Here is an 18499-nt window from a genome sequence, read left to right on the forward strand (position 1 = left end):
TGTGCGCTTGACATGATTGACTATTGATTGGAGAGGCTAAGCCACTTGAGATACCTAAAGGAAGCCAGAGTATGAGCATGTAAGAGAGAAAGAGAAAAGTGGTCCCTCACATCAATGAGCAACAATCAATGTAGGGAATTTAGAATGCATAGGGCGACGATGGGATGAATGAAGCTTAAAGGTGCTTTGTTACGATATTCAGAGCAATAATATAGCAGCAAACCACTATTTGTTGTGTAAAGATATAGAGGAGTAATGTCTACTTGAGCAGAGAATGAAATCACTCTCCCTCTGAGCTTCGTTGACAGAGCCGGGCCGGCTGCGCATGCCTTTTAGTGCATGTCAGTGCATGTGAGCGTGCCTCACTGGCTAGCTAACGGCTGCCGCTCTGCACTGCTCTCATACGGCACTTGCAGCTGATAACCCGACCGACAGCGGCGTTGCAGAAGCGTAGCGCCCACACTCTGGTTCCCCCACAAGTTAACACTGTTTTATGGTACATGGTACACAGGCTCTGTCCTTTACATGCTTCCTATTCATTGTCTACGTAAGCAGCCGTGCAATGCATTCTGGTAGCGTGGCGGCGCGATTCGAGAGAGAGTGGGGCGTCACGTCGCCCGCTCCTCATTTTGCATAAAGTTGAGGTCTAGTCTACTTTATGCAAATCACGGGCGTCCGACGCAACTCGCCGTCTCTGGAAACTCGCCCAAACCTTTTAAACTGAGTCTCGTCGATCCAAAATAAAGACAGTTTCAGCGACTGCGTGGCTTATTTCTCGCATAAAATGTTTTCAGAAACATATTTCGGTGAACTATTTTCGTGAAGTTTCCAAATAAGCTGCCATGTTGGTTGCTGTTTGAAAGTTGGGAGCAGCAGCCCACGGAGGGAAAGCGTTAGTCCAATCAGATGACAAGTGCCTTGTGTTTAGTCGCAGCCCATCAAGCGTCCACTGCTGAGAAGCAAGATGATCCCTCACGATAAAAAGGCCCCTGTGGACATTTACCATTACAGCCCGGACACACCAGGAATATCAGGAGCGCGTGGGGCGGCTGCGTTACCTGTTGCTTTTTATTTCGGCGTCCTTGTTAACAGGTTAGAGCAGCCACACTGCCCGCGTCACACGCGCGTCTCAGCTGCGTCTCTTCTAGAGAATAGAGGTCTCGCCTATTTTTGAAGTGTTTTTGAAACACTTCCTGCTTTCATTTCAAAATAAAAGCCCTCAAGCATTTTTTCTGTGGACAGAATTCCTTCATTTGTTAACACAAGGCTTTTATTCTGAAATATGTGCCGGACAGTGTTCTAGAACATGCAGTGACTTGGAGAGCTCCATGAATGAATATAGTACGGAGTTTTAATTGTGGATTATTACTATTATTTACAAATTACCACACGTTTCTTAACCTTTCTCTGTCTAAAATAAATATTAATGCTATTTATAATGAAATTAAATGGCCATTAAAAGGCAAACTATGTAGAAAATAAGGGCTGACAGCAGCAGCTGACACGCAGCTGAAATGCAGCTGGTGTGAACGCCCGACGCGTGTATCACGCAGCCACCACGCTTCGCAGCCACCACGCGCTCCTGATGTTCCTGGTGTGTCCGGAGGCTTAGCTCTGTCAGCACTGTCACTATTGTTTTCACTGTTAGTGCTGTGTAGAGAGCCGTGCGGAGGCAATAGAAATGCTCCTTATCTTGCATTTAGCGCCTTTAAAATAGAAAAGAAAAATCTCTTGTACTATGTTCCAGATACACTGGCAACAAAATGATATTACTGTACTGCAGACTTCTAAAGTCTTCTGGCAGTTCCGTCTGTTGCCATTTTAAAGAAATTTGACATTTAAATAATGACACGTGTGCCCATGCTGCTGGGTTGGTGTATTAAAGGGTAAGAGCCTATTCACTTTGGTTCACACTGTTCAGACCGTTTACGTCTCCGCTGTGCACTACAAGCAGGACACCGTATATATTATGATTTGATTTATTTCCTTTTTCCTCCCTTGTAACACATGCAGTATTGTGATGTGCATTGTAGACGACTGATGCAATATAATACTGTTTATTTGGAACATCAGTACAATCTCACACAATCTAATATAAAAGCCCTTTATTTAATCCTGTCTTTGTGAAATTTAACACGTTCTGTTTTTGAGAAGTGTTGATTCAATTCTATCCCTCCCTATGTATATATTTCTTAACGTCTACCTTGCTGCTGTGGGGGGAAAAAAAAAGTATTTTCTCTGCACATGCAAAAGATCTCGATTTCTACCCTTGCGCTCGAACTTCCCACTGTAATGAAACATCACAAATTGAAAGCAAAATGTGCCTAAAAGTTTGATAATTACTTTTTTGTTTTCCAATATCTTTCACAAGCTGTCTTACCACCATTATATTCATTTTAATTTTTACCATGTTTACTGTGAAAATACCACAGAAAACCTGCTTAGAATTAGTATATAGTATTGAATCGGGACACGGAAAATGATTAAAAAGGACCTATAATGCTTTTGTGCTTTTTTCCTTGTTCCATTGTGTTATATTGTTTTTTGTGCAGGTAAAAGTTCTGCAAAGTTACAGGCCAAAGTCCACACCAAAGGGAGTTACACTCCCCCACAGAAATACTGCTCAAGAAATGCCTTAAACGCCTCGCTTGAAGTCCTGCCTTTTCTTCTGTAACATGGTGATGTCACCAAGTAACATACTTTGCTTAGCTTTGTTTGGCACGCCCGCAAACAGAGCGAGCAAACAAAGTTAGAGCGGAGCTGAAGCAGAGTCCAAAGAGTTTAGTTTGGTCAGCTGACCAATTAGAGCAGACTAGGCTTTTCGGGGGAGGGAGGACCTCAAACAGAGCGTTTCAGAGAGAGGGTGAAAAGAGGTGCTGTAGCACAGCCGTTATGAGATAAATACAGCGTTTATTTGAACATTAAAGCATGTAAACATGTACTACTAGAAACCCAAAATACAAACATGAACCTGAAATGGTCCTCTTTAAAACCAGAAAGTCAGCCGACACTCATTTGATTAAAACAATGTTGACGTTTTTTGTTAATATTTTGTCAACATCTTTCAAACATTATTTTTATGCTATGGCAAAGCCTTGTTAGTAATTATAGACAAAAAGTCTCTTCAGAGGTTTTCAAACTGTCACAGGGTGTGTGCATTTCACAGCTCAGTATTAGTCAGCATTTTTCATGAAGCTTCAAACAAATAAGTGCTGAGGGAGTCCCACAGACAAAGAGGGTGCTTTGAAAGAATCCCCAAACATCAGATGTACTTTCACCTCAACCTGAGAGTCTGCATTGTCAATTCATATTTCAGAATTCACTATTACACAGATATCAATGTATGTAATGTAAGGCTGTCAACGTACTGACACAACTTGTGATTTTTAGGTTGTAGCTGGCAGCTAGAGTGAAGATACTGCTATCATAATCAATTGGTACCAACCATGTCATACTTACGTTTCGTGAAATAGACTAAATAACGCACCAAACTTACGCAAAATTTTGGTGAGGAAAAACTAGCATGGCCATTTTCAAAGGGATCCCTTGACCTGAAAATGGGTTCTATGGGTAAGTCTCCCTGACATGCCCTTTTTATGATAATTACATGCAGTTTGGGCAAGTCATAGTCAAGTCAGCACACTGACACACTGACAGCTGTTGTTGTCTGTTGGGCTGCAGTTTGCCATGTTAGGATTTGAGCATATTGTTTTATGCTAAATGCAGTACCTGTGAGGGTTTCTGGACAATATCTGTCATTGTTTTGTGTTGTTCATTCCATCCATTATCTATCCTATTCAGAGTCACGGGGGGGTTGGAGCCGAACCCAGCTGACGTTGAGCGAAGGCGGGGTACACTCTGGACAGGTTGCCAGACATAAAGAAACAGACAACCATTCATGCTCACATTCACACCTCTGGGCAATTAAGAGTCAACTATGCATGTCGTCTTTGGACTGTGGGAGGAAACCTGAGCACCTGGAGAAAATCCCACGCTAAAACAGGGAGAATATGCAAACTCCATACAGAAGGGCCCCCGAGCCACGTTTGAACCTGCGACCCTCTTGCTGTGAACCACTGCACCACCGTGCCGCTCTGTGTTGTCAATTGATTTCTAATACTAAATATATACGTACATTTGCATAAAGCAAGCAATTTGCCCACTATGTTTATAAGAGCTGTAAATACTTGAGAAATCTCCCTTTAAGGTACATTTTGAACGGATAAAAAATGTGATTTATTTGCGATTAGCCGTGATTAATCACGGACAATCATCAAGATTAATTGCGATTAAATATTTTAATGGATTGACAGCCCTAATATAATGCTACTGCTGGAGCCGATTAGCCGATTCCATTTTACTGCCATCCTTACTGTGTTTGTAATACAGGTGTCTGTGCATGTACACACACAAAAACCCACTCAGAACCAACAATGGTATAATACAACAGTCATACACACACTAAATTGCCCATGAGGATGCTTCCTTTCAGCCACTTTAACCAGTAAATGTATTCAGAGAGCAGCCACAGGAGGAGTTCCACTTCAAAAAGCCCCAACACGCACAAACACACACACACATCCACGACCACACTCATACGTGTGTGCTGACACACACACACACACACACACACACACACACACACACACACACACACACACACACACTCCCACGGCTTCACCCACTCGCTGCTGAAGCTGATTACAGCTGGCTGTGACTCAGTGGGAGTGGGTCATGGATGGCTGACTTTGTTTTTTCAGTTTCAGTTGTGACTCCAGAGAACCACAACAGCACACTGAAGCAGCACCAAAACTTAACGTAAAAAAAACATTTTTTTATTGCTTAAACAACATATCCTCCTTTAATTTGCAAAATGATTATGTAAGGGATAATATACAGCGAGCTGGTCTTTATTTCAGGGTGATTCAAGACCTGCTGGGGTTTATATCGCATTAACGACCGATTAATCTGGTTTATTACACGGCTGCGTACTAATGAAATCAATATTATAATTTTTTCAAGATTTACTTTTTTTGCTTTTTATGCCTTTATTGATAGAGACAGAGTAGTATTGAAAGGGGGGGGGAGAGAGAGAGAGAGAGAGAGAGAGGGAGAGAGAGAGAGAGAGAGAGAGGGAGAGAGAGAGAGGGGATGACATGCAGCAAAGGGTCACAGTTCGGATTCGAACGCCAGGCCGCTGCGGTAAGGACTCAGCCTTTATACATGGGGTGCCTGCTCTACCAGGTGAACCACAGCAGCGCCCCATGAAATCAATATTTTGACACAAATATTGATTTAAAAATTATTTTATTGATATAAAAGTGATTTTATTGCTTCCGCTAATAAAAATACTCAGTTCGATGCGGTTGGAACTGCGTAGCAACAGTTGGAACTGCGTAACAACGGTTACAGTAACTCTAGTTTAAGAATAGCTTACTCGTTAGCTATAATTCACATTGAAATCAATATTTTGACACAAATTATTGATTTAAAAATGATATTATTGATATAAAAGTAATTTTATTGCTTCCGGTAATAATAATCCGTTGGAACTCTTCTGGGAATATTAATGTTGATGTTTCTGTTTCTGTCCTCATTCATCTTCTCGTTGGGGCTTTGCAGTTGACACACCTGGAAACAAAATTGTTTCAACTGGTAACAATATTAAGCTGCTATTATCACTTTCACAAGTTAGTGTGTATAGCGATAGGTAATTAATAGAGAGGCGCTCACCAGATGTGCTGTCGTTGCTCGGATTGGAGGACAGGATCTCCACTGTTACCCTCTCTGTGATGGTTGGGAGCCCAGTAGCTCCCCAGGCTGCCCCTCACATCTGTGCCCAGTCACAGACATTATCTCCCGACTCTAAAGACCGGCCTGAGAGAGGAATTGGACAGCTGTGCTCCTTAAGCTGTGATTGGTGTATCTCGCTGAAAGCTCGGCCGTCTGGTTGATTTGGTTTAATATTTGGAAATTGTGCCCCCAGGGACTCACGAGAGCACCACACTGCCTGTCTGTTCAGAAGCTGTTGGTTGTTTTTTTAGTGGGTGAAGGTAAAAAGCTTTAGCGTCAGGAGGGCAAAGGGATAAATACGTTTTAAAACTGGCAACATGGCAGTTTGAAAAATGCACCCCCCTGTAATTTTCTTTACTTGGATCTTTGCGGTTCTTAGTCTCAGCTTTGTGGGCGAGAGAAATGTACTCGATGCAATCCTGTTTCAGAATAAAAGAGTCTCTTGTTAAGCCTTCGATTGCCCTCTCTGCCTCGTCTTGCCATATGTACGTCCAACCTCACTTTTCGGACCAGTCAGTCCCGTTTTTGCAAAGGTCTTTTAATAACAGATTTAAATGCCCCGTTGTTGGATGTGAAGGTAGCACAATTCATTAAGGCAAACTTTGAGAGGTGTCAAGATATCCCAGCCCTAATTGCTATGTAAACTGCCAATCGAGCAAGTTCTGGAGTTTTGAACAGAAGCATAAAATGACAGCAGCATCTGATTGAGGTTTTCTGCACCCTAACTGTCAAAGTCGGACATTTTATTTTCGATTAATCAGTCTTTAAACACTGCCATAGCCTAGGGATGCACCGATACCGATACCAGTATCGGGTATCAGGTCCGATACTGTGCTCATGTACTCGTACTCGCAAAACGGCTCCGATACAACGGCACCAATACCACTTTGCGGCAGCGTGACGTTAACCTCTTGTCACCATCTTACGGGTCCTCACACTCGACCTCCCCGACGGTGCGGGCGAAACGGGCCGGTGGTGCGTCCGACCCCGCTGGGCCGGGATCCCACCTCAGCCGGTGCTCAGCGGCCCTCACTTTCATCATGCCACAGGGTTTTGCTTGCACTCTCTGACTCGCGCGTGCGTTAGACTCCTTCGTCCGTGTTTCAAGACGGGTCGGTTGGGTTGCCGACATCCCCGCAGGGGGGGGCTCCGCAGCGAGAAACGTGAACCGTGACACGGGCACCCGGTGTCACGCTGACTTTCGTTGACTTAACGGCCGTCGCTGTTAAGCAGCAATTCTAAAGGTTACAAATAATTTACTTTTACTGGGAAAGTGGCTGCATGTCCGCGACACTACACGCAGTTAACGCTCCCGGACGGTGAACTGGGGACTCCCGTCAACGAATATCTGTTGTGCTCCTGCAGCTGGTACACCGCTGCATGCAAGGCACAAATCTTGTCGGTTAACGGTTAATAATCGGTTAACAAGGGTCGGTTAACAAGGGTCGGTTATCGGTTAAGACATTTTTTTCAAAATGAGCATCCCTACTTAAAATATATCACTGCAGCGCCAAAAGGCTCGGCAACATTTTTTGGGTGCACCTAAATTATGTGCTGGTGCTCCTAAATGAAAATGTTATGCACACCAGTGCAACCAATGTAAAAAGTTAGTCTGGAACCTTTGTATAGTGGATACATTTCACACTGGATATCGTACATGTGACTATATAGTAAAGAGGGGACTGATTTTGGACATAGCCATAGTCTCAACAGCTAAAGGCACATCAAGGAAGGGCGTAAGGGAAATGTAGTTATGGTAACCAAAACTCACACTGCACACCAGGTGGATTTTTTTCCCACCTTTTTATTGGGGGTGAGAAAGGAAAGAAACACACAAAACTAAATCACTTGCAATAATTTATCCAATGCATGGCATGCTGTTACGGCCACAGAGAAATTTCTAAGAGGCTTTGGCTCACTTACAAGTTAATCTGGTCTTCTAACACCAAACAAAAGCTTGACAGTCTCCTTCTAAACCTGGGACTATTGACTCAACCATAGAGTGTAGTGGACGTAGTCACCGTGACGTCACCCATTGGTTTGTGGGCTGCCGTTTAGAAGCCCCGAGTTCGGAATTTTGGCCATCGCCATCTTTTCTTATTTTTTATTTACAACCAGAAGTGACATGAGTACAAGTACAACCGAATGCTGAATAAGACATTTTTAGTCAACTATAAATGTTATAATTAACTTTCATGAACTGAAAAGGGTTAAAGTTCTACGACGAAAACACAGACAACTCCCAGACCGGACAATGCCCATGCAGCGACCTGTCAATCACAAGGTAGCCACTCATCCCCTGCTTTATGGTCTATCTGACTCTAAATGGGACCATAATTTACTAAATGAACATCATGCTGTATTGAAGAAGACTTGAAACTAGGGATTGAGTTTTTCTGTGTGTGTATATATATATATATATACACACACAGAAAAACTCTTTCACATCTAATGGGGGTCACATGGCAACCATTATCACGCACTGCTGGGTACAACCCAATGCATCATGGGAAAAGGGTATGTGCAAAGTGCCAAAGGTCAAATGTTGTACTTTAAAATGCTTTCAGCTCGCCGCAACTCAGGCTCAACTAACAACTATTACCCCGGTCAGCAGGCTCCCTGCAGAGTCACATTAGTTCGGTTGGAAATCCAGGAAAAGCAATTACTGCAAGCAAAACACTGAGAACATCAGCTGCTCTACATATTCTGACACTGGCTGATGTACTGATAAAGAACTGAATGATATAAGAGTTGATGCACAAGATAGAGATGAATGGGAAGAGTGCAAATGGGGAGATATAGAGGGAATAAGTTAAGAATCAATTAGCCAGGGTGCCTATCTTTTAGAAACATCTTGAATATTTGTTTTGCTTGGAGGAAGGTTGGCACTCAACTGCTCCCATGGCAGCTCAACTCCTATCATTGTGCATGTGAAAAAACGCTGGATGCTAAGGCCTAGATAAAGTATAAGTAAAGTTACAGTTGTTAAACACAGACACATGCAGATGTGCACATCTACATATATAATCACTCACACACAATATATCCACATCACCAAGGAGAGAGTTGTGAGGTGTGTGGGGATTTAGAGTTCGACTTGTAGAAATTGCTGTCCGCTGTTGAGGCACAGAATTAAATAGTTGTGCATGAACGAGTACTTTTGCTAAAAAAATACCAAATGTACACTTACACATACTAGACAACCTAAGGAATCTATTAGTAACAACTATGTTATGCTAGCTTGTTGGGAAGGAGGCTAAATAACGCTCCAAAGTCAGGCCAAACGGGTGAGGAAAAACTGGCATGGCTATTTTCAAAGGGGTCCCTTGACCTCTGACCTCAAAATATGTGACTGAAAATGGGTTCTATGGATGCATACTGGGGTCCCTAAACAGTCTTGAAATTATATAAATTGACTGTAAAGCTGAGATTCTTGTGTTTCCAATAAGCCCAACTGTATTTATGTGTGATGATGTGAGTCCCTATAGTAGCCATTTCATTTTATTGAGACCATTTTTTGAAAATTTGACCTCCCTGTATAAAATGACCTGTGGTGACCTCTAGGATAATCACAGCCTCATGAAACTTTACAGCCACAAAATAGAGACCTAGAGTATTCAGAGGAGGGATGGTTTTCCTAGCTATATTGAAAATAAGGGGGATTCTGAGCAATTTCCAGGTCAAAAGTGCTCACCATCTAGTCGCCGAAAAAATGCAATTCTTACAGAAATCTGTAAATGTCAAACGTTTTTGATCACAAATCACAGCACGGCTTTTTCTACGGTGTTCCTCAAGGTCTTGGTGACTAAATGTTGTATTTTGGAGGGATTATTGATCATTTATTTTTTATTTATCAATTCTGGAGTGGTAAAATGATTGAATGAAAATGATTAAATTTAGCACCAAATCTCTGTAAAATAATGGTATCAACTCAAAAATTGCTGCAACAACTTATGAGACATAATAGAGCATGGGGATGATCATCATATACTTCTATCATATCATGTGTTTAGCCCTTACACACTTTAAACATTAATTAATTAATTAATTAAGTCATGTTTATTTCTGATTTATGACTTGAACAACTTGACGCACAGTGCTGAGCTGCACCTCAAAAGTTCCCAGCTTTCAGATGATGTACAACAACTCTATGTGACATGACCTGTTATCTCCCCCTAAACACCCCCTGTACCCCCCTAAAAAAAGACAAAAATTGGTCTACTGCGGGTCTCAGAGGGTTAATATCACATAATCCCACCTAAAAAAGAAAGCTGCAGCAGAACGTATATATTTTCTGCAGCAGCTGTACGTCATGTCCAAATACATTTTCTGTGCAGGCTGTCAACAGAAGCTAGGTTATGAATATGATTATGGAGATTATAAGTGTATTTGAGACACTATGGGGAGGCTTCGCAAAGTGAATCGTCTGCATGTCAATGACTACAGTCCCTGTTTGCACTGAATTTATGTTTGATGATGAAATTAAAAGATATAATCACCGTGAATGTGTCAGTAAAAAACCTCACCTTGTCTCTCAGATGATGTTCTGCTGCGTCGATATTCAAAGGGTCATCGAAGTTCAACAGATCCTGGAGCAGAGGCACAGAGACAGAAGACATGGAGAGAGAAAAAGATACAAAGAGGAAAAGGCCAAAATGGCAAAGTTGAAGAACAGCGCGAAAATGAGTCAAGAAACACAAGTGACCGATTGTGGCCAAGAAGATCTAAGATGTGCTGTCGTCTTATTGGAGAACTTCGCAGGGTTGTTTCCCAATGAATAAAAAAAAAAAAAGCTGCTGAGGGAGATATTGCCCACTTCAGCACTATTTGCTGTCAGCAATGTCACCCTGGATTCTGCAACTGCGACAAACAAAACAGCACAATTATGCCGTTGCCATAGAGATGCTATGCATAACAAAGCGAGGCAAGACTCGGAGTGTTATTAGAGAGATAAAAAGGGAGGATGGCCTGAGAGGTTGTTTCCTGATTAAGAGGTAAGATTTAGGGCATGACCACACATCAATGCAGATTACCATCACCATTATCATCATAGACACAGTGCCGACCTCGGGGTAAGTGTGGATACGTTCAAAATGGTAGATTTACGGAAGCTTGCAATTAGCAAAAATTATGCATATTTTGAACTAAATAGTCTGATTACTTTCGGCTGCTTACTTACTGCTTGCTTTGGCATCCACAATATCTAAATAATCTATTAGAGAACCCATATTTTATTGTCTAAATTAAGAATTTGACATGTCCTCTATTAATTTGGTATTTAACAGCATGTTTGCATTCATATTAACCCGGGCTGTCAAAGTTAACGTGATGATAACGCGTTAACGAAAATTAGTTTGAACGCCGCTAATGTCTTCAACGCATCAACGCGATCGATCTTTCGGAGGTTGTAGCGGGTTCAGTTTTAACGCTAGAGTGAAAATCCTGGCATCATATGAAACTAGAAAAACCTGATGAATCCATCGGCACCAACCATGTCATACTAGCTTGCTATAAGGAGGTTAAATATCGCTCCACACTTACGCTAAATTTTGGCGACGAAAAACGGTCTTGGCCATTTTCAAAAGGGTCCCTTGACCTCTGACCTCCAGATCAGTGAATGTAAATGGGTTCTATGGGTACCCACGAGACTCCCCTTTACAGACATGCCCACTTTATGATAATCACATGCAGTTTGGGGCAAGTCATAGTCAAGTCAGCACACTGACACACTGACAGCTGTTGTTGCCTGTTGGGCTGCAGTTTGCCATGTTATGATTTGAGCATATGGTTTTATGCTAAATGCAGTACCTGTGAGGGTTTCTGGACAATATCTGTCATTGTTAACTGATTTCCAATAATGAAAATATACATATATTTGCATAAAGCGGCATATTTGCCCACTCCCATGTTGATAAGAGTGTTAAATACTTGACAAATTTCCCTTTAAGGTACATTTTGAACAGATTAAAAATGTGTGATTAATTTGCAATTAATAATGATTAATCATGGAAAATCATGTAATTAATCGCGAATGAATATTTTAATCGATTGACAGCCCTAATATTAACAGAATCTAATCCTTTTTAGCCTCCTTATATATTAATATTCTTCTGAACGATTAAACATAATCCACATTTTTTCCCCTAACAGGTCTCAAAATCTGATTAGTTACCTGAAGACCTGATATGTAATTAAAGGGGAACAACACTTTAATTAAGAATTCCAATATGTTATTTCCATGGCCTAGGCAAATTCAGTCAACATTTGTGAAAGCCAGAAACCAGAGAAGTAAGTCTCAAACTTGTGATGTCAGTCTGGAGCTGCTACGTAGACGATGAACAGGAGACTGATTTTATGGACCCACAGAATGTTTGTTTTCTTTTTTATACCAAAATGAGCTTTTTTCTATTGTAATGTTCTCAGTCGTGAAACAGAAAATGTTCCCATATACTGCCTTCAAATGGAACTTGTGAGCTAGTGGTTACGACATGGGAAGTCGTGTACACAATATGCTTGAAGTTCAAGGCGTTACTGAAGCACCGCTGCTAAGCAACGACGATATTAACGTTACTCTCAGCGTCTAGAAGCCACAGAGGCTAACGAGTGAGCAAGCTACGTAGGAAACGGGCAACGTAATGCAGGAAATGCAAAGGTATAATGACAATTATGAGGCCGTTGAAAATATCAACATTTTCTTCGGACATGTTGTAAAATTACGACGACAAACTCTATACGACTAAAATTACAATACATTAACTTATTACGCCAACGTCAGCAAACACGTCACAACTCGTGAACTCTGAGCTTTCAGAAAAGCTCCGCTAACGAGGTTGTTAATACCACAAGATGGGGGCGTTCTTAAGGACTCTTCTCGTGAGCACGGTAAACACGACTCCATTTGAAGGCAGCAATATACTCAGAACATCCTCCCTGTTGCTCTCCGTGTCATCTATAACATCTTTTCCCATTCATTGTGGATGGAGCAGTTCCACACTTTAATCACAAGTTTGAGTTTTAGCACTCTAGTTTTTGGATTTGGGAGAGAGTTGTTCACATTTACTTATATTTTTGGACTGTCTAAGACCATAGGGAATAACATGTATGAATTCTGAAAATGGGCATAGTTCACCTTTAATTACTGTCCAACTCTTGAGTTTCCTTACAAGACTTTGCTCTAGGGGACATCCAGAACCAGCTAGGTCAAATGTTCTGGTTTGGATTTCCCTATCATCTCAAATGTTTTTCATACCGAGAAAGATCATTTCTCCCATATCAGAAATGATGGTCTTATCACAGCTGTAAAGAAAGATAAACAATAGCCTTGGTTCATCCGATCTGAGTCACTGTTGTAACCCTACATACAGTACGTAACTTAAAAACAACTTCAATGGTGTGGATTTATTTGCTCGGAGGGTAAACCAATGATGTACTCTTCATTTAAAGGTTCCATATCATGCTCATTTTCAGGTTCATGTTTGTATTTTGGGTTTCTAGTAGAACATGTTTACATGCGTTAATGTTCAAAAAACACATTTTTCTCATACTGTCGTTCTGAATATACCTGTATTCATGCTCTGTCTGAAACGCTCCGTTTTAGCGCATTTCAACAGGATTACGTTGCTAGGCAACAGCTCGGGTCCATGTTTACATCATGTCGGCTGATGTCATTCACATACACTGCAACAGGAAATAAACTGGGACACATTTAGAATGTTTACGTTTAAAACTGTGAAATGGTCTAAATATTGTAGATTTGTGACATCACAAATGGACAGAAATCCTAACGGCTTGTTTCAAATACAGAGTTTCTGAATACGGGCTGTGTGTATTTCCCTGTGGATTGAGCATTTCAATACTTTCACAGTATTTATATAGAACTTAAACCTGCTTTATAATATAAAAGCCATGAAAATGTCGCTTTTTACAATATGGGACCTTTAAGAACTGTGATTCAGTTCAATCATGTCTGTTAATAGGAGAGAGGTCTCTGGTCATAGCTTTCCGTTTTTAACTACCAATTTTTAGGGAAAACTATGTGTACAAACACCATACATTTTTCTAAAATCTGCACAAACTGCTTTTTATGTATGTAGTGGCCATTTGCCCGGTCACTGTGATGTCTAATCAAAATGTATTTTTAGGTGGTTTAGTTTCTAATAAAAAAGCCATGTTAATTAATAGAGTTAAAACAAGCAAAACTTACAGTAAACAAGGAGTTCAATCCCCAGACAACGTCCTGGAAAAAACAAAAACAAATGAAAAAACGTTAATGATCAAATAGTCAAACTGTATCATAGTTTAAATATAAATTAAAACATACACTCTTCACAGGTGGGGGGGCAGTACAATTAGACCTAAAGTTAAAGTAGACTAGTGAGTACATGTCAAAAATATGTACTATACTATACAGTATTTACATATACATTAGTGATGTCCCAATAATGTTTTCTTGCCACAATCCCAATCTTTGACTCCGCTAATATTTAGTATCTGCTGATGATGCAGCATTTATTTTAATTGGCTGTACATTGAGGATATGATAAATTCTAAAACAACTCCTGGATCAGAACTAACCCCAATTTTGTGAATAAACTTGGAATACCCCCAACAAATATAGCATGAAAGGGGTGAATAATTTCACTCGCATTAATTCAGCTGAAGCTAATTTAGCGGGATAATGAGGAAGATGCTAAAGGCTCTTGTCAAATATGGGACAACAGGGAATTGTGTCTGGGGCCTCAATAAGCATGGAGTCAGAGTGGATGGACTTGGCAATTTATCTTATATTATCATGACTAAAAGAAAGATCGTTCTAAAACAAATCATAACAAGGCTACATAGCATTGACAAAGAACTTCTTAGTCACTACACATCTTTGTTTTTTGGATTAATGTGCAGTTATACAATAAAGGGATGGGGAAAAAATAGATTCACCTATGTATCGGGATTTTTTGTTTTACGATTTTGAAATTTATTTTTTAATGCCAGAATCAATATATTTGCCTCATTTGAGTCTATGTGGAGGTAGAAGGAAGTTACCGCTTTTATTATTGTAGCCTAAGTCTGAGACTTAATGTTGTATTTTGGAGGGATTATTGATAATTTTTAATCAATTCTCAAATGGTAAAAAATAGTTAAATTTAGCACCAAATCTGTGTTATTCATTCAAATTTATTTCTGATTAATGACTAGAACAATTTGACACACAGTGCTGAGCTGCATCTCAAATTAATCTTCAGGTTCCCAGTTTTCAGATGATGTACAACACTTCTATGTGACATCTCCTGTTGACTTTTTATCTACCCCTAAAAATCCCCTGTCCCCCACCCCCTACCACTCTAAAAAAGAGGGCGAAATGGTAAGGGGTTCAAAAAAAGCAAAACTCAAAGCAACAAAGTGGTGAGTTTGACATGACTGTATTTTTGCACTCAATGCCTTGCAAATGCATGTTGTGTTGAATTTACCATATGAGCCATTATCGCAAAGGTATTTTATGTGACACATTGTTGTGTATGTGGGCTGAAGTGGAAAAGAGTGGTGACCAGTGAAGAGGGACATCATCACCCACTCAAAACTAACACAATCCTTTCTGACTCACAGCTTTTGCACTTACTTTTTCTCGCATACTTTTGTGCACTCACAGGGACACTCGCGTGTTGACACATGAACCCAAGCCCTACCGCCCTCATATGACCATATCCACATTTAAGTAAACAACGATAAACTGCATTTAAACTTGGAAGAGGAACAACAACAGGCCGGGGAAGGAAATGGATGGCCACGAAAAAGCATGATAACGAAACCAACACACCTAGGAGCGACATCAAAAGGTCTCAGAGGTGATCTCCCAATGGCTAGGGCTGCACCGATACCACCTTTTTTCAGACGTACTTGCATTTGGGTACTCGCCGATACCTAGTACCGATACGAGTACTTCTACGAAGTACGAACTATGAGTAGTTCTGTGCCAAAAAACCCTTGTTAACAGCCAGCTGGAGGGTGTGAGCGACACACGGCAGGCTGGGGAGTCCCGCATACGAGGCGGTGCAGCTTTACAGCACTCCCCGCCCGGACCTCGCCACACCGTGGACAAAGGGCTCGCTGCACCCTCTCTCCCCGCCGGGGACGGCCCCCTGCTCCCGGTGCGACTGTCAACCACGTCGTGCCGCCAGGTCGGGGCTCGGCCCACGTCAAAGGCGCGAGGGGTCTGCGGCACTGTCGGCAACCCACCCGACCCGTCTTGAAACACGTACCAAGGAGTCTAACGCACGCGCGAGTCAGAGGGTGCAAGCAAATGAAAGTGAGGGCCGGCGCGCGCCGGCTGAGGTGGGATCCCGGCCCAGTGGGGTCGGGCACACCACCGTAAAGTGGTATCGGTGCCGTTTTAACAGAGCCGTTTTGCGAGTACGATTACGATTACGAGTACACGAGCACAGTATCAGAATCGGTGCATCCCTACTAATTGCTAAACAAAAGATAGTCGCTGAATGATGAATTCACTTGCCAACCTTGAGACCTCAAAAAGAGGAATTCAAAACCAAAATGAGACCCTCAGAGACTTTGCTTCCTGCATTCTGGTGACTTTTAAAGAATGAAAACAGCAAAATAATAAGTGCTTTAGCAGCGCGTGGCGGCTGCGTTACCTGTTGGTTTTTATTTCGACGTTCATGTCAACAGGTTCGAGCAGCCGAACTGCCCGTCTCACGCGTGTCTCGGCTGCGTCTCGGCTGCGTCTCAGCTGCGTCTCTTCTAGAGATTCGAGGTCTCGCCTACTTTTGACGCAAGCCCGCGGTTCACAGCAACAACAGACAGTGAAGGAGATCTTTTGACTGTATATTGACATCATACCAGCAACATTACTACAATGTCAATGTCTAGACATCTGTAGAAAATGTTACGGACAAAAAGTAAAGATTTATTTCTAAATCAACACTTCCTGCTTTCATTTAAAAATAAAAGCCCTTAAGAGTTTTTTCTGTGTACAGAATTCTTTCATTTGTTAACATGAGGCTTTTATTCTGAAATATGTGCAGGGCAGTGTTGTAGTACATGCAGTGACTTGCAGAGCTCCATGAATGAATATAGTACAGGGTTTTAATGGTGGATTATTACTATTATTTACAAATGAACACACATATCATATCATATCCTTTCTCTGTCTAAAATAAATATAAATGACATTTATAATGAAATGAAATGGTCAATATGGAAGGCAAACTCTATGTAGAAAGAACGGGCTGAGAGCAGCAGCAGCAGAAACACAGCTGGTGTGAACACCCAACGCGTGAAACTCGCAGCCGTACAGCGAGGCAGCAGCCGTACAGTGAGGCAGCAGCCACACGCTCCTGACGTTCCCTGTGTTGACAAAGCGTTGTGTGTGACTAATTGAACAGTTCTTTTTTCCTACAAATACAAATATTTAAACAAATATATATTTTCTTTTATTTATTTATTTATTTTTATAGGTTGTTTTTTTTTTTGGGGGGGGGGGACCACAAAGCAATTGAGCCTAGGGCAACCAAATGGCTAGCACTGGCCCTGCTTAAACTTGCATTCTTTCGCATTCCTGCGGGCGACTCCTCTAGTTGCAAAAAGAAGTCTGGTTGAAAGTCTATGAGAAAATGAGTCTACTACTCACTTGATTTATTACCTCAGTAAACATTGTAAACATGGGGTTTTATGGTATCAATCGCTAGTTTCAAGTCTTCTTCAATACAGCATTCATTTAGTACATTATGGTCCCATTTAGAGTCAAATAGACCATAAAGCAGGGGATGCTTTAGGGCGTGGCTACCTTGTGATTGACAAGTCAATATTGTCCGGTTTTGGAGTTTTCGTGTTTTTGTCTTACAACTTTATCCCTTTAATAGTGTGTTTTCAGTTCATGAAAGTTAATTATAACATTTTTGGTTGACTAAAAATGTCTTAATCAGCATTCGGTTGCACTTAGCTCTGCCCTCGAGCGTCACTTCTGGTTGCAAAAAGCCAAGATGGCGACAACCAAAAACCAAGATGGCGAACCAATGGGTGATGTCACGGTAACTACGTCCACTTCTTATATACAGCCTATGATGTATCCCCACTTAATGTGGGTGGCCACCATACTGGAGTAGCTCCACTAGTGGATCAGAGTAAGAGAGAGCAAATACTAGAAAAGGACAGCTGTATGTGATGAAAGGAATTATTTGAGACCGTGTACGCACACAGTACAGTCACCCATGAAAGTAATCAGGAGAAGGTAAATGAAATACAAGGTTGTGTGCGTGTACGTCTGCTCCCACTCCAAATATCACTACAAAAGCGGGGTATAATCACAGCTTGGTCACAAACATTGAACAGCTGATTAGATGGTTTCTCTATGTCTTTCGCCACCCACCACCACATTGGCTGCATAAGGTGTATAAAAGTCAGGAAAGACATTCTTTCATTGTACTTATTTCTGTACAGTAGAACTAAAAAGTAAGAGAATGCAATGTGAATACCATGAAGAGAGTATTTTGCTATTACTGTAGTTTTAAAATAGTGGAAAGGTCTTTGGAAGTTTCTTCATAGTGGAAATCAATACCGAGACGTGTGGTTTTCAAGTCAATAAGGCCAATCTTAACTGTATAATGTGTTTCTCCATTTCTTCTATTTTCTATTGTCTTCTATTACATTTTTGTCACAGTCCTACCTTTCACAGTAAACCACACAATTGTGTTTTGGC

At 41.3% G+C, this 18499-nt stretch overlaps 1 protein-coding gene across 1 annotated transcript in view; it reads right to left on the minus strand.

Moving 5' to 3' along the window:
• ube2f (ubiquitin-conjugating enzyme E2F (putative)) overlaps positions 1–18499 on the minus strand; it is a 77415-nt gene that overhangs the window by 16234 nt on the left and 42682 nt on the right. The window contains exons 8-9 of the mRNA XM_037789151.1: positions 13997–14029; positions 10320–10382 (exon numbers count right to left, since the gene is read on the minus strand). Of these exons, the coding sequence (XP_037645079.1) occupies positions 10320–10382; positions 13997–14029 (96 nt within the window). The remainder of the gene's footprint in view (positions 1–10319; positions 10383–13996; positions 14030–18499) is intronic.

The sequence above is a fragment of the Sebastes umbrosus genome, chromosome 13 (assembly GCF_015220745.1).
Source record: "Sebastes umbrosus isolate fSebUmb1 chromosome 13, fSebUmb1.pri, whole genome shotgun sequence".
NCBI classification, from domain to species: domain Eukaryota; kingdom Metazoa; phylum Chordata; class Actinopteri; order Perciformes; family Sebastidae; genus Sebastes; species Sebastes umbrosus.